Here is an 11627-nt window from a genome sequence, read left to right as displayed (position 1 = left end):
CCATGCCGTGGATTATCGCGGACACGAAACACCGCTCCGTCACGGAGTGATCCTGCGAGGACGGGCAGCACGCGAAACAGAGAGGACCAATCGTAGGAAGAAAAACCGGAGGAGAGTCTAGCGGAGAAAGGAGGAACGGAGCGAAAGGAGGAAGCGAAAGAGGGAAAGAAAGGAGCGGAAGAGGCCGATACTCTGGCTGGGTGGGTGGTAAAAGGAAGTTTGCAGGAGGTTCGTTACCGGCAAGCCAGGGTTTCTAGGATAATCTAGCCAACCTGGCGGACCAGGAGGAAGGTGGCTCGACGATGCAGGGCAAGGAGAGCCCCGTCGGGTCCAACACCCAGGAGACCCATCAGTACGTTGGTCCTTATCGACTGGAGAAGACCTTGGGAAAAGGCCAGACAGGTAAGTGCAGCGGATCCCTCGCGCATTTTCTACCTCAAAGATCTCACGACTCGTACGATACGTTGTTTGCGAAGCTTCCACGCTCGTCCGATCGAGACTCTTTTCGATCTTTGACGCCAAGAATCCGCATCGACGAGTTTACGGGAAGAACAATGTCTCGAGACGAGACGAACGACTTTTCCTCTTAAGCTACACTCGTCTTGGAACGAGAGACAGTCTTTGGACGAATAAATTCGAATTAACCGTTATGTCGGAATCTATAGGTTGTTACTTTAGTAAACCGCATGGCTACGGTATAAATAGAGCTCGATGCGTGTTTCGGTTTGCACATTGTTGTATCACCCCCAACGTGATGCAACGTCGGTCACGCGAGATATCATAGCACGCAGTCGCATCGAGCCTTCGACGAAATTCGTACGACCCCTCTCGTTCTATTTACGTTACGAAATATAGCTAACGCGCGCTATTAACTTTTCACGAAACGATAATTTACCGGCTGATTACGTGACTTCCATTGACGATCTCGTAGCTTTCCTTTTCGGTCGGTACATCGATCGATTCGAAGGAGAAAGGATCTTCGGGGCTGCTTGTTACGCTTCGTTCGATCGTCCACGGTCCAAGGACGTGCCTCTGGTTTTCCACAGAGTATCCAGCGGCATAATCGCGTTCCGTGGAAGATATAACCGGGTTGCATAGGAAACGAATTTCGTTACACGGTTAAAGAACGATTCTGGATCGGAAAGAGAGAGGAGGATGGAGCTACCCCACCTCTTGGACGGGTTGCCGCGAGCGCTTTTAACGTGGCGTCTTTTAACGCGTTGCGTTACCCCCAAAGCGACCAGAATCGCGAAGAAACGGGTTCCCTGAGGAAGAAGAATGCGCTTTTCATTCGCCGCGTATACAGTTTTCCGTGCTACGAGCCGGCGACTGTTTCTGTGAACTCGGCCGCGTAAACAAAAGCCCGTCGAGACAATCGTTGAAACAATCGTCGTGCTACACAGTAATCAGGTTGACCGATTAACCCTCGGACGACCGCGACCAGATTATCCTGACTCAGTGCGATATTTTCCAACGTGGCATACGTAAAAATCACTGTATTCGTTTCAAGCGAGACTATGTTACAACTGTGCGATTTATTCCTATCCGTGATCTATCGAGAAATAACGTAAAACAATGTCCATCTCTATTTCTATATATTTTCTCAAGAAAGTGATTGCTAGAATTGAAAATATTGGATTACTCGGCTAGAGAATCACGTACGGAAGTGCTGCAAAAACGGGCAAACTGAATTGAGAACGAGACCCAATACGGAATTCCGCGTCGGTAGTTGGCGAGTTAAACGAAGATTCAGCTTTGAAACGGACGTCGTCTTTTCTTCTCTCGCGTAATTTTGCTTATGGAAACCTTGTATCGGCCTGTACGGAACGAAGACAAAGCCAGGACTTTGAGAAAACGCGAACTCGTCATGTTTTACCGATTAAAGCCGATTACGTTTCATGACGAAGTTACAAAGGAGCTAAGGTAGTGGTTTCGCGAGAAACGCGACCGTTCAACGTGATTCTTTGCGGCTACGTCGTACAACGAACAGAGGAGAGGACAACCAGGAACAGGTTTCGATGGAGAAGCGTGCGTCACCCCCGCGAGAGTGAACGATAATGTTACAAAGCGCGCTTCAGACTCTGTTCTTGCTCCGACTTCGTCTCTACTCGACTCGACTTCGCGTCGAACGACGATTTCTATTGCGACCAAACGCACGAGCACGAACTTCGTTCGAGTAGAAAATCGTGCTGTTTCGCGGGGATTTACATCACGCGACACGGCACACTCCCACGCTGCCAACTAACGCTAGAAGCTATATCTACCAAAAGCAGCAAAAACGACCGATCTTTGAAAAATACTCTATCGAATATTTGTACATTTGTTACTCTCTTACAAAAGAAATTCCACGCTGTGCAGTACATTTTTGATATTATCAACCGATCCGGGACCATAATCCCTAAACGAAGGCTTGGCACGTTTATAAAATCGTAAAACCAGTTATTTTCACTGGTGTGGTGGTTCCAGCGTCGGCATCGTGATCGATCCGGAACTTTCCTCGTAATTGACAGCGTCGTATTGAACGGTACGCGGCAGAAATTTGAAAAACGCGTGGGAAGTCGTAGGAAACGAGGCAACTGGTTAATTCGGCTTCGGTAAACAGATTGAAGGACCCTCTTACACTTTGACAAGTGCCAGTCATTTTCACTGGCATTGGTATAAGTAACCACAAAATTGCTTTGATTTTGAATAGAAGCAAAGAGGAAAAAGGAAAAATAAAATTCGTTATATCGTTTCTTTGGTTATCGTTGCAAAAGTCATTACATCATGACGGGAAAAAACGTAACACGAAGTAGAAATTTTCAAATAAAATTGTAAACCCAGTCGTTCTGACCGGCGTGGTAGTTCCAGTGCTGATATCCTGGCGGATTCTGTATCCAGAAACGGAATTCCACGAGAGACGAAGTAAAGTGGAATCTAATGAAATTGCGAGTCGCGTACCGAATGGCAATTTTCGTTTGTGGTCGAAGCACAGGTACGCGTGCACGCGATACACCGCGACAATCGATGAAGACGTCCCGCGAGCGAAGGTTACCGTTGTCGTTATTGCTATAGTTAGCCCGTGTCGTGTAAGAAACTTTCGAGTCCAGAGACCGCGCTTCAAGATGAACGAGTTCGAGAGCTCGCAGGGCGTGACGCGACAAATCGATGCGATCGAACGTTATGCGGCAAAACAAATTCTTCCTCGTACTCGTGTCAACTTTCATCGTCTTCTTTTTACGATCGGGCCGGCCACTCTCGTCGATTTATTGGTCCGAATTAAACGGAATTCGAATAGCAAACGGTTGAAAATAAAAATTATTCGGCGGTTAGAACAGACGGGGAAAGCGTCCGTTTCGCGGTCGACGCCGGAGAATTAGACGAGCGAGGGCGACCGAATATCACGCGGTTAAAATTATAAAATTGTAGCAAACGGTGCTTCTTTCAAAGTTGCAAAGTGTTGGCTGCTATTAAACGAATTGCAGAGGCGAATTCGTATCGCGCAAAGAGGAAATGAGAAAGAAACGTTATTAAATCTGCCAAGCAGCCAACTGCTTCCCATAGGGACGATTTAACCTGATTTGCTTGCCAAATATCCTTGAGAGATCGCGCGTTTCGATCATCAAATAGCCACGTCACGTCGCGTTGGAACAAGGTAAACCGGAAAATTGGACTACTGCGGAATCCGCTTGTCTTTCTTCCTCGCGAAATCGTCCCACGCGATAATTTACCTACGCGTTGTACTTATACGCGCAAACCTTGAACTATTCGGACAACAACGACAAGCCGGAATGATGCCAAGGCGAAAAGAACAGAGTAGAGATTTGACGATCAGCTTCCATCGAATGCGAAATTCGTCCTCGAGCAAAGGATCGCGCGCTCTTGTTCGTTGTGTCGCGGATTCTCGTTCATCGAACGCGTTATTTCGCAGAAGGGAAGTAACGAAGAAGTCCTTTGGAATTAATATACGCCTGGGTTGATAATAATTTGCCGATAAAGCCGTGACAGACGCACGGCGGACGTTCGTGCATTGGCGAACTCAAGAGAATTCGATGAAGCGTGCAATCCGCGAAACATCGAGATATAATTCGATTTGGTTGGCGAACGCGGTCCTGTCGAATACGAAAAGGGGATGCCGGTAAATACATTTGCGTGTTGCGTCGTGGGTCATCGGCCGAGCGAATCGTCGACGATAGCGTTTAAAATAAATTCTCGTTTCGAGAATCTCGCGACCATATTTGACGCTTCGTAGACGCTTTGTCTTTCGCTCGTGCATATCGTCCGCGTATCCGCCAGCTTTATTTATTTCGTTTATACCTTTGAACCATCGAAAGGAAAACTCGCCGCGCGTTTTGTTCTTCATTTTGAATCGACGTTGATTGACAACTCTGTGGATCAGATTAGAGATTTGACGCCACGCTAGATTTGCAATTTTCGTTGCATCGAAACGAGAAAAGACTCGACGATAAGCAGCGATACAAGATTACCAGACTGATAACCAGCATGGAAAGTGAACACGGATGGTCTGACACAGATTCGACGAATTAGTCGCGAACAGTACCTTGACGGATGTAGGCTCGGATCGACTCGTCGTCGTCCCCGACGTATCCTCGGCACGAGCAGGGCTTCTCTGCTCTATACCATAAAACGGCCGATTATACGTACTTAGCTTCGTGTACGCGCGCATTTGCCTACGCGAGGACTATATTTAAAATATCGTAGCGCAATTACTAGCCGATATTTAAATATTCCATCAGCTAGACACTCGATAATGAAGCGGCTAGAAAATAGAACGACCTTGAGGTGAAAACGCGCTGGTATCGCAGCCTCCCGTTTATCGCGTTTTATCGCGAGAGCAACGTAAAGATCGAAGAACGAGAGATCGACGATGCGTACAATGTTCCCATCGTCATCGCGTTATCGAATTATCGTCGACGCAACGTACACTCGTGCACCGTAAGAATATCGAGGAAACAGCGACGCGTTATCGACAGTTGCGTGTCGTAGGTACGGCACCAATTGCGTTACAAAACGGTCGAAATGTAAATTTCGGAGAGATTGATTTCCACGAGGGAAAATGGCTGGCATCGATGTCGGTAAATCGTGCGTGATGCAAGTCGTTAGGGAAAGTGCACTTTAACGCCCTATAGCGACGCTAATGCAATTCTCGTCGATTTGTTGGCGAGCGCGACCAGTCCACGTCCCTCGCCAAATTTTCATCCGATTTACCGACACGTGGATCGCGGTTGCGATCGCTTAAACGCGCTGTTCGAAACGTACCGGCGACCTTCTTCCGTTGCCCGTTCGCAATGAAACGCGATACGAAACGATGGCTGATTGGAGCGCGTCGATCGCCAACAATTTTTCCGTCATCCGGTTCGATACAAAATTCCGATTCGTTAGCGTCGAATGTGTGGCCGTAACGAGGATAGGTCGTGTTTAATAGGGACAAAGAAAAATCGTCTGGAGCGTTATGAAATGCTCGATAAATTGGAAGAGGAATTATAATCAGCAGGAAAATCGTAAAAGCGGACTCGCAGAAAGGCCATTCGATTAATTAATTGACGAAGGTCGTTCGATTCTTCTAAGCCGTCGCCGACGCTTCTTTGCATCGTTTTCTTTCTTTTCTTTTTTTCTTTTTTTTTTTTTTGCCCTTCTACTTAAAGAACAAAAGGAGGGAGGAGCCTACAGCCGGCTGCTTTTAAACGGATAAAGACATCGCGTCGCTGTGGTCTTCGGAGACGGTTTAAGCCAATTTAGCTGGTCCTATAAATCTTCCTTTCCGCGTTATTCCCTCCTATCTGTTCCATCATATTTTCCCTTTCTCCGTCTATCTTTCATTTTCCTTGTCGTCGCAAATACCTACGCCCTAGAGCCGTAATTCTTGGCCGTACGAACAGCTCGTTTCCACGTATTCAGCTTCCCAATAATTTCCCAATAAATCATAGCTGATTTGCAATTCGATTTCGCCAACGTCAAAGTTGCCTTCCGTTCTAAAACGTTGGAGCGATTCGTTAACGTTAACGGCAGTCGAATAATCCGACGCTCTCCTTCTTACAGACTCTCCGCGTAATCATGGAAAGCTCGTAAACGCTTTTGACCAGTGGAGCGCGCGCGGATACAACGAAGAACAGAGATCAAGTTTGGAAAACGTGTGCTTCACTCTGCTGACGAGTGTCCGTATCGGTATCTTTAGGCTGAAAAGTAATTTCACGAACGAGGGTGCATTCGCGAATTAATTACGAGCCCCGTAAACCGGTCCATGGGCTGTCGTTTGATATTTGGAGTAGGGTTGCGGTGGTCGAAACGTTTCAAACGTTTAGCTACCCGGCCAGATTTCCGCTCCAAACGTCTCGTCGTCGTCCGTGTACATCTTCGGCGTAGCTTTCGCGATTACTCGATTCGAAACTGCCGTTCACCGTACAACCCTTCGCCCGCAGTCGACTACTTATCGTGGCGAAATAATTGGACGAGAGGGTCTCACGGAAACAACGAAGCAAAAGACGGCAGAATTGCAATCGTAGAAAGAAAAGTAACCTCTTCAACGACGTTATCGTTGCACGATGACAGAGCAGTGGCGCGGCACGACACGATGTTGCACGCTTGGAACGATAAGCACGAGTCGATCGTCCGTTGGCGGCAGAACGGAAATATTCCAGAATTTACCCTAAATACGTCGAATCGTTTAAGTTTGCGCGTTTCCGCGCGGAGAATGCTCGCGATCCAATTTAAACTTGTCATTCGATTTACTCGAAGCACAAAATGTATGTTTTCGATTAAAGTTGACAACGACAAAAGCGTATCCTATTCCGTTCTTCTTTGTCACGATTTTAACTACTTTTTCCCCCTGCCGCTCTTAAACTCCGTAATTCAACTTCCAGCAAAGAATCACAGTCGTTGCGTTGCTCTACGATTTCCAATCTCGTGGTCGCGTTTCTCGCGTTCAAAGCGCTTGGCTGGCGTGCGTGTGAAATTAGCGAAATTACCAATCGAATTATGGCGCGTAACGTAAGCCAGGCTCGACGCAAAGTCCTCGCTGGAAAACTTTCCGTGATTTAGCAAATGGAAGCAACTGGAAACCACTCGGCTGAAACCTCTCTGTTTGCTTACCGAGATAGGAAAGTGTGCACACATAGGATCATGCAGAAGGTTCTCGAACACTGACTCGAATCTCGAAAAAAATACGTCACGCGTCGTACATCGTATCCATTTTTCCACTGTTATTGTCGTACGGAACGTGTTTTACGAACTTGCTCGTAGCTTTAAAAGAGCAGTAGACTCAATGGCGACACAACGTCACCGGTATGAATTGCCTTTTGCTCTGGCGATACAACGCGGATCGAGAGAAAGCCGCGTTCAACGGCGACTAAAACGAACAAAGTAGATGCGACTAACGGAACAAACGGCTAACATCGAGCCGATCGTTTTTTTCGCTTCCCAAAAAATTCGTCGAGCAAGAAAAAAAAGGCGAAACGGACAAAGAAGGACGATCGCGCTGATCCAGGCCGAATACAACGAGCCACTCTTTGCACAAGGAGCTCTACTTGCCGCGACCCTACTCAGCAGCTTTTCAGATTTTCTCTCGCGAGATTGTCCGACTAAAAACGACTGTACCACTCGAGCCGGGCTACTTCGTTCGCAGTGATACGACGTTCCGAAGCAACGACGCAACGCGACGCGGCGTCGCGCCATCCGAGACAGAATCCGAAACAGAATTCAAGTTTTAGTTTCTTCCGAAAACGATCGTCGACGAAAGCGTATCGGTCGAATTAAGGAAACAGCTAATCGCGAACACGTTTGCTTCAGGATTGGTCAAACTCGGGGTCCACTGTGTGTTGGGCAAGAAGGTGGCGATCAAGATCATCAACAGGGAAAAATTGTCAGAGTCGGTGCTGATGAAGGTGGAACGGGAGATCGCGATTATGAAACTGATCGATCATCCGCACGTGCTCGGCCTCTCTGACGTATACGAGAACAAGAAATATCTGTGAGTACCTAGAAAGAGACTGAATTTTTCCGCGAATTTTTCCGCTTTGAGCGAGTCGAGGAAAAACCGAGACCCGCCCGAGATTCATCAAGCTGCACAAGTCGTTGAACTTTAATTCGGCCGTTTGAAAAAGAGAGTATTCGGTGACTCGGACAAACTCAGAGAACAAGAGAGAGAGAGAGAGAGAGAGAGAGTGAGTGAGTGGGAAAACAGGAAAATCTACGGACTAGACAAAAGTGTTTTACTCACGGGACCTATTACTCACGGTGGCAGAGAAGAGAATACACGCTCGGAAAAGTCGGAGTGTACCAGCACTGAAATTGCGCTTGTTCGTTTCAGATATCTTGTTCTGGAACACGTTTCGGGCGGGGAGCTTTTCGACTATTTAGTGAAAAAGGGTAGACTAACGCCGAAGGAAGCGAGGAGATTTTTTCGACAAATCATTTCTGCTTTAGATTTTTGTCATAGTCATAGTATTTGGTGAGTAATGTGAAATTCTCTTCTATATTCTCGAATATATAAAAACGTTGCTTTGAAAAGAATCGGGTCGAAGAGAGATATTTCGTGGAAATACGCAAGCGAAAAACACTTGGTAAATCTGTCGCCAAAGCGTATCCAAAGAAATCTTGGTCAGTTGGTTCGACGCAAAAACCATATCGTTCGAAGGACGATGCGAAATTTCTCTCCATTAATTTCGTATGTAACGACGACTCGATAACAGAGTTTTATTCAGACTAGAAGGGTCCCCCAAGTTCTAGATAACATCGGGGATACCTACCACGATCGAATAAATCTAGAAACGGACCTAATTTCTCGCAGGAACACCGTATAACATCGGTTTCGATCGATCGGACATTTAAATTACGTGACCTTAAACCGGGCCACCATTTAGGGTAAGGGCGGCCACGGACGACTTCATCGGCTAGAAATTCTAGTAAGTCGCTGTACGTGAACGGAAAAATTGACTCGACTAGTCGACTCGACCGACTGTAGTCGAGTTATTTGGGAAAACCCGCTTCTGTAGCCGCCCTAACGCTGTAGTATTGGCTTGTCCGAAAAGTTTCCTTCGTTTTATGAGGAAATAATAGACGCACAACGTTTATTGGTTTATATTATTTTGTCGAATTACGTACTATACTATACTATCGAGATAAACACCGCGATATTTCACAGACTTGGTTTCACGTTTGTAAGAGGGTGCACTGTTGTAAAAAACATGTTTGAAAGAAAGACACTTTACGGACAACCTAATAATTGGTATCGCGTGGAGCGTACCACTCGATATAACCGGGTCGCGGGTTTCTCCTTTTCAGTCACAGAGACTTGAAGCCTGAAAATTTGTTGTTGGACGAGAAGAATAATATCAAGATAGCGGATTTCGGAATGGCGTCGTTGCAACCTGCCGGCTCCATGCTGGAAACCAGCTGCGGTTCTCCTCATTACGCCTGTCCCGAAGTGATTCGAGTAAGTTTCGTCTCTAGCCTGCGCGAGTATTCGCTTCGCCTGCCTAACTTTAATAATTCTGTCGTTAGCCGTAGAAAAGGAGGAAAAGATTGATAACGAAACGGTAATCACGGTCTTTTAAAATACACATTCTGCTTTCTTGCGTTTCCCTTTTGCCGCCCGCCGACAAAACCATCGAGACGAGTTACTACTATTTTATCGTTAGCCGAGTTCCCGTTTGTCGGGAATTTAATTAAAAGGGGGGAAAAACACGGAATAATTGCGCGTTTGCAGGGTGAGAAATACGACGGAAGGAAGGCAGACGTTTGGTCGTGCGGGGTGATACTTTACGCGCTTCTGGTAGGTGCGTTGCCCTTCGACGACGACAACTTAAGAAAATTATTAGAAAAAGTGAAACGAGGCGTGTTCTACATACCGCACTTCGTGCCGCCCGAATGTCAGAATCTGCTGAAGGGGATGATCGAAGTCGATCCGGACAAGAGACTAACGGTAAGTTAGTTTCGCTTTAATATCTCGTTGTTGGTCCGTTAAACGGTTGGTCCGATTGGTCGAAAAGGATTCCAAGTGGAAAGAAGGGTCCATCGGTTGCATCGATCATGCAACTGTCACAAAACAAGCCGACTACTCGGCGCCCACGTTTAACGGGCTAAATTCGAGAGAAATGGTGCGGCAGGCAACGGATCCTAATTTCGAATTTCCTCAGCTGGCGGAGATAAACAGGCACGTGTGGGTGACGGCGGCGGGCAAAGGCGAGTTAGAATTAGAGCTGTCGATGATGGACGTGGTGCAGACGCACGTTATTCCGTCCGTGGAGGCGATCGACCCGGACGTATTGCAAGCGATCGCGAGCTTAGGTTGCTTCAAGGAACGGGACAAACTGATTCAAGAACTCCTCAGCCCGAAGTAAGCGTGGTGGCATGAACGAAAAGACAAAGTTAGCAATTTGCCTCGAAATTAGTTGTCCCCATTCGATTTCTTGGTCCCATTGCCGCGCGTTTCTCTAAAAATCAATGGAGATATCTTCCTATTGAGCGTTGACAAATAAAAAGTTGTCAATCGCTAAAGAATCTAAATCTCAATTTTCTGTACGTATTCTCCGAACAGTTTCAGTCGTTTTTAACGTTCTACGGTTTTCTCGGTGCAGCCATAACACGGAGAAGGTGATCTATTTTCTACTGTTGGAGCGAAAACGGAGAAGACCAGCGTGCGAGGACGAGTTGGAAGTAATGAGAGGAGGCATGAGAGGATCCGCTGGACAATTGGAAGCGGATCCACCGAGAAAGCGAGTGGACACGTGTCGAGTAAACGGTAGCACGGCCCTGAATCTCGGCGAAATCAGTCACGGTTCTCCTTTAACGCCTCGAAGGCAGTCGAGGTAAGTAGAATAGAAAACGATCGTTCCTGTCGCGTATCACGAATCGGATCGACCACTGTGTGAAAAGCTGCTAGGCTAGGCGACACGCTCGATCGTTTCGCGAATTACTATCTCCGGGCTTCGTCGAAGTTCACGATCGCGTGACCACAGCGATTGGTCTCCCGACGCGAATGCATCGCGTGTACGATTTCACGTGTATTCCCTTTAGGTACCTTTCTTCCGTTCTCTTTGCTTTCTCCCCTCGTGACGTGTCACGTGCGAGCTTCGTTCGCACGATTAGCTTTCGTTCGATTAGAATCGTGTCTCGAGCATCCTGCGACGAACCGATTTCGTGAACGAATCGATGGAACGCCAAACTCGCGAAACAACGCACAATCTGGTCCGAGTCGCGGCTTCCAAATATCCCGAATATCGTTCTCTAAAGTCTAGACGCTTGCGCCAGATCGTTCAAGGGCGGATCAGGACCGACGCTAATACCACTTGTCGCTATAATCCCGTCTAATGCCAACGTTGTTGCAACAAATACCCTTTAGCGGTCGCTCGAGTCATCTGTCTATCTCTGGTCACGATCTTTGTCTCAAACGTGCTCAAACCTGTCGCGAATTAGACTGACAAAACATTCTTTTCTTTTTTTCCAGCACTAGGCATCATGCGCGTCGTTCGCCAAGTACGGGATGCCACACACACGCGTCGCATTCGCACGCATCGACGCCAGGTAGTTCGCCGTTGCACGGCTCGAACGCTGTCGCAGGATTGCTAAGTCCTCACAGAGCACCACCGACCTCGCATCTAGGCCAGACGATGAGTCCTCATCGGCTGTCG

The 11627-nt window shown here is 47.3% G+C and overlaps 1 protein-coding gene across 4 annotated transcripts in view; it reads left to right on the top strand.

Moving 5' to 3' along the window:
- Window positions 1-6: 6 nt before the first annotated feature.
- LOC100747946 (serine/threonine-protein kinase BRSK2) overlaps window positions 7-11627 on the top strand; it is a 25412-nt gene continuing 13791 nt past the window's right edge. For 3 of the 4 annotated variants that reach the window (XR_004462732.1, XM_033323839.1, XM_033323840.1), the window contains exons 1-8: window positions 303-402; window positions 7786-7966; window positions 8306-8446; window positions 9280-9430; window positions 9704-9919; window positions 10134-10333; window positions 10575-10805; window positions 11444-11624. Coding sequence is in view for 3 of the 4 variants with exons in the window: in XM_033323839.1 (XP_033179730.1) it covers window positions 303-402; window positions 7786-7966; window positions 8306-8446; window positions 9280-9430; window positions 9704-9919; window positions 10134-10333; window positions 10575-10805; window positions 11444-11624 (1401 nt within the window). In the remaining variant the exon portion in view is untranslated. Of the gene's footprint in view, window positions 403-7785; window positions 7967-8305; window positions 8447-9279; window positions 9431-9703; window positions 9920-10133; window positions 10334-10574; window positions 10806-11443; window positions 11625-11627 lie in introns of all 4 variants that reach the window. The other variant, XM_033323838.1, reaches the window with a different exon arrangement.

The sequence above is a fragment of the Bombus impatiens genome, unplaced genomic scaffold (genome assembly GCF_000188095.3).
Source record: "Bombus impatiens unplaced genomic scaffold, BIMP_2.2 scf_1275, whole genome shotgun sequence".
Lineage (NCBI taxonomy): Eukaryota > Metazoa > Arthropoda > Insecta > Hymenoptera > Apidae > Bombus > Bombus impatiens.
Note: the sequence above shows the minus strand (reverse complement) of the source record. Positions and strands in the feature narration are given on the sequence as shown.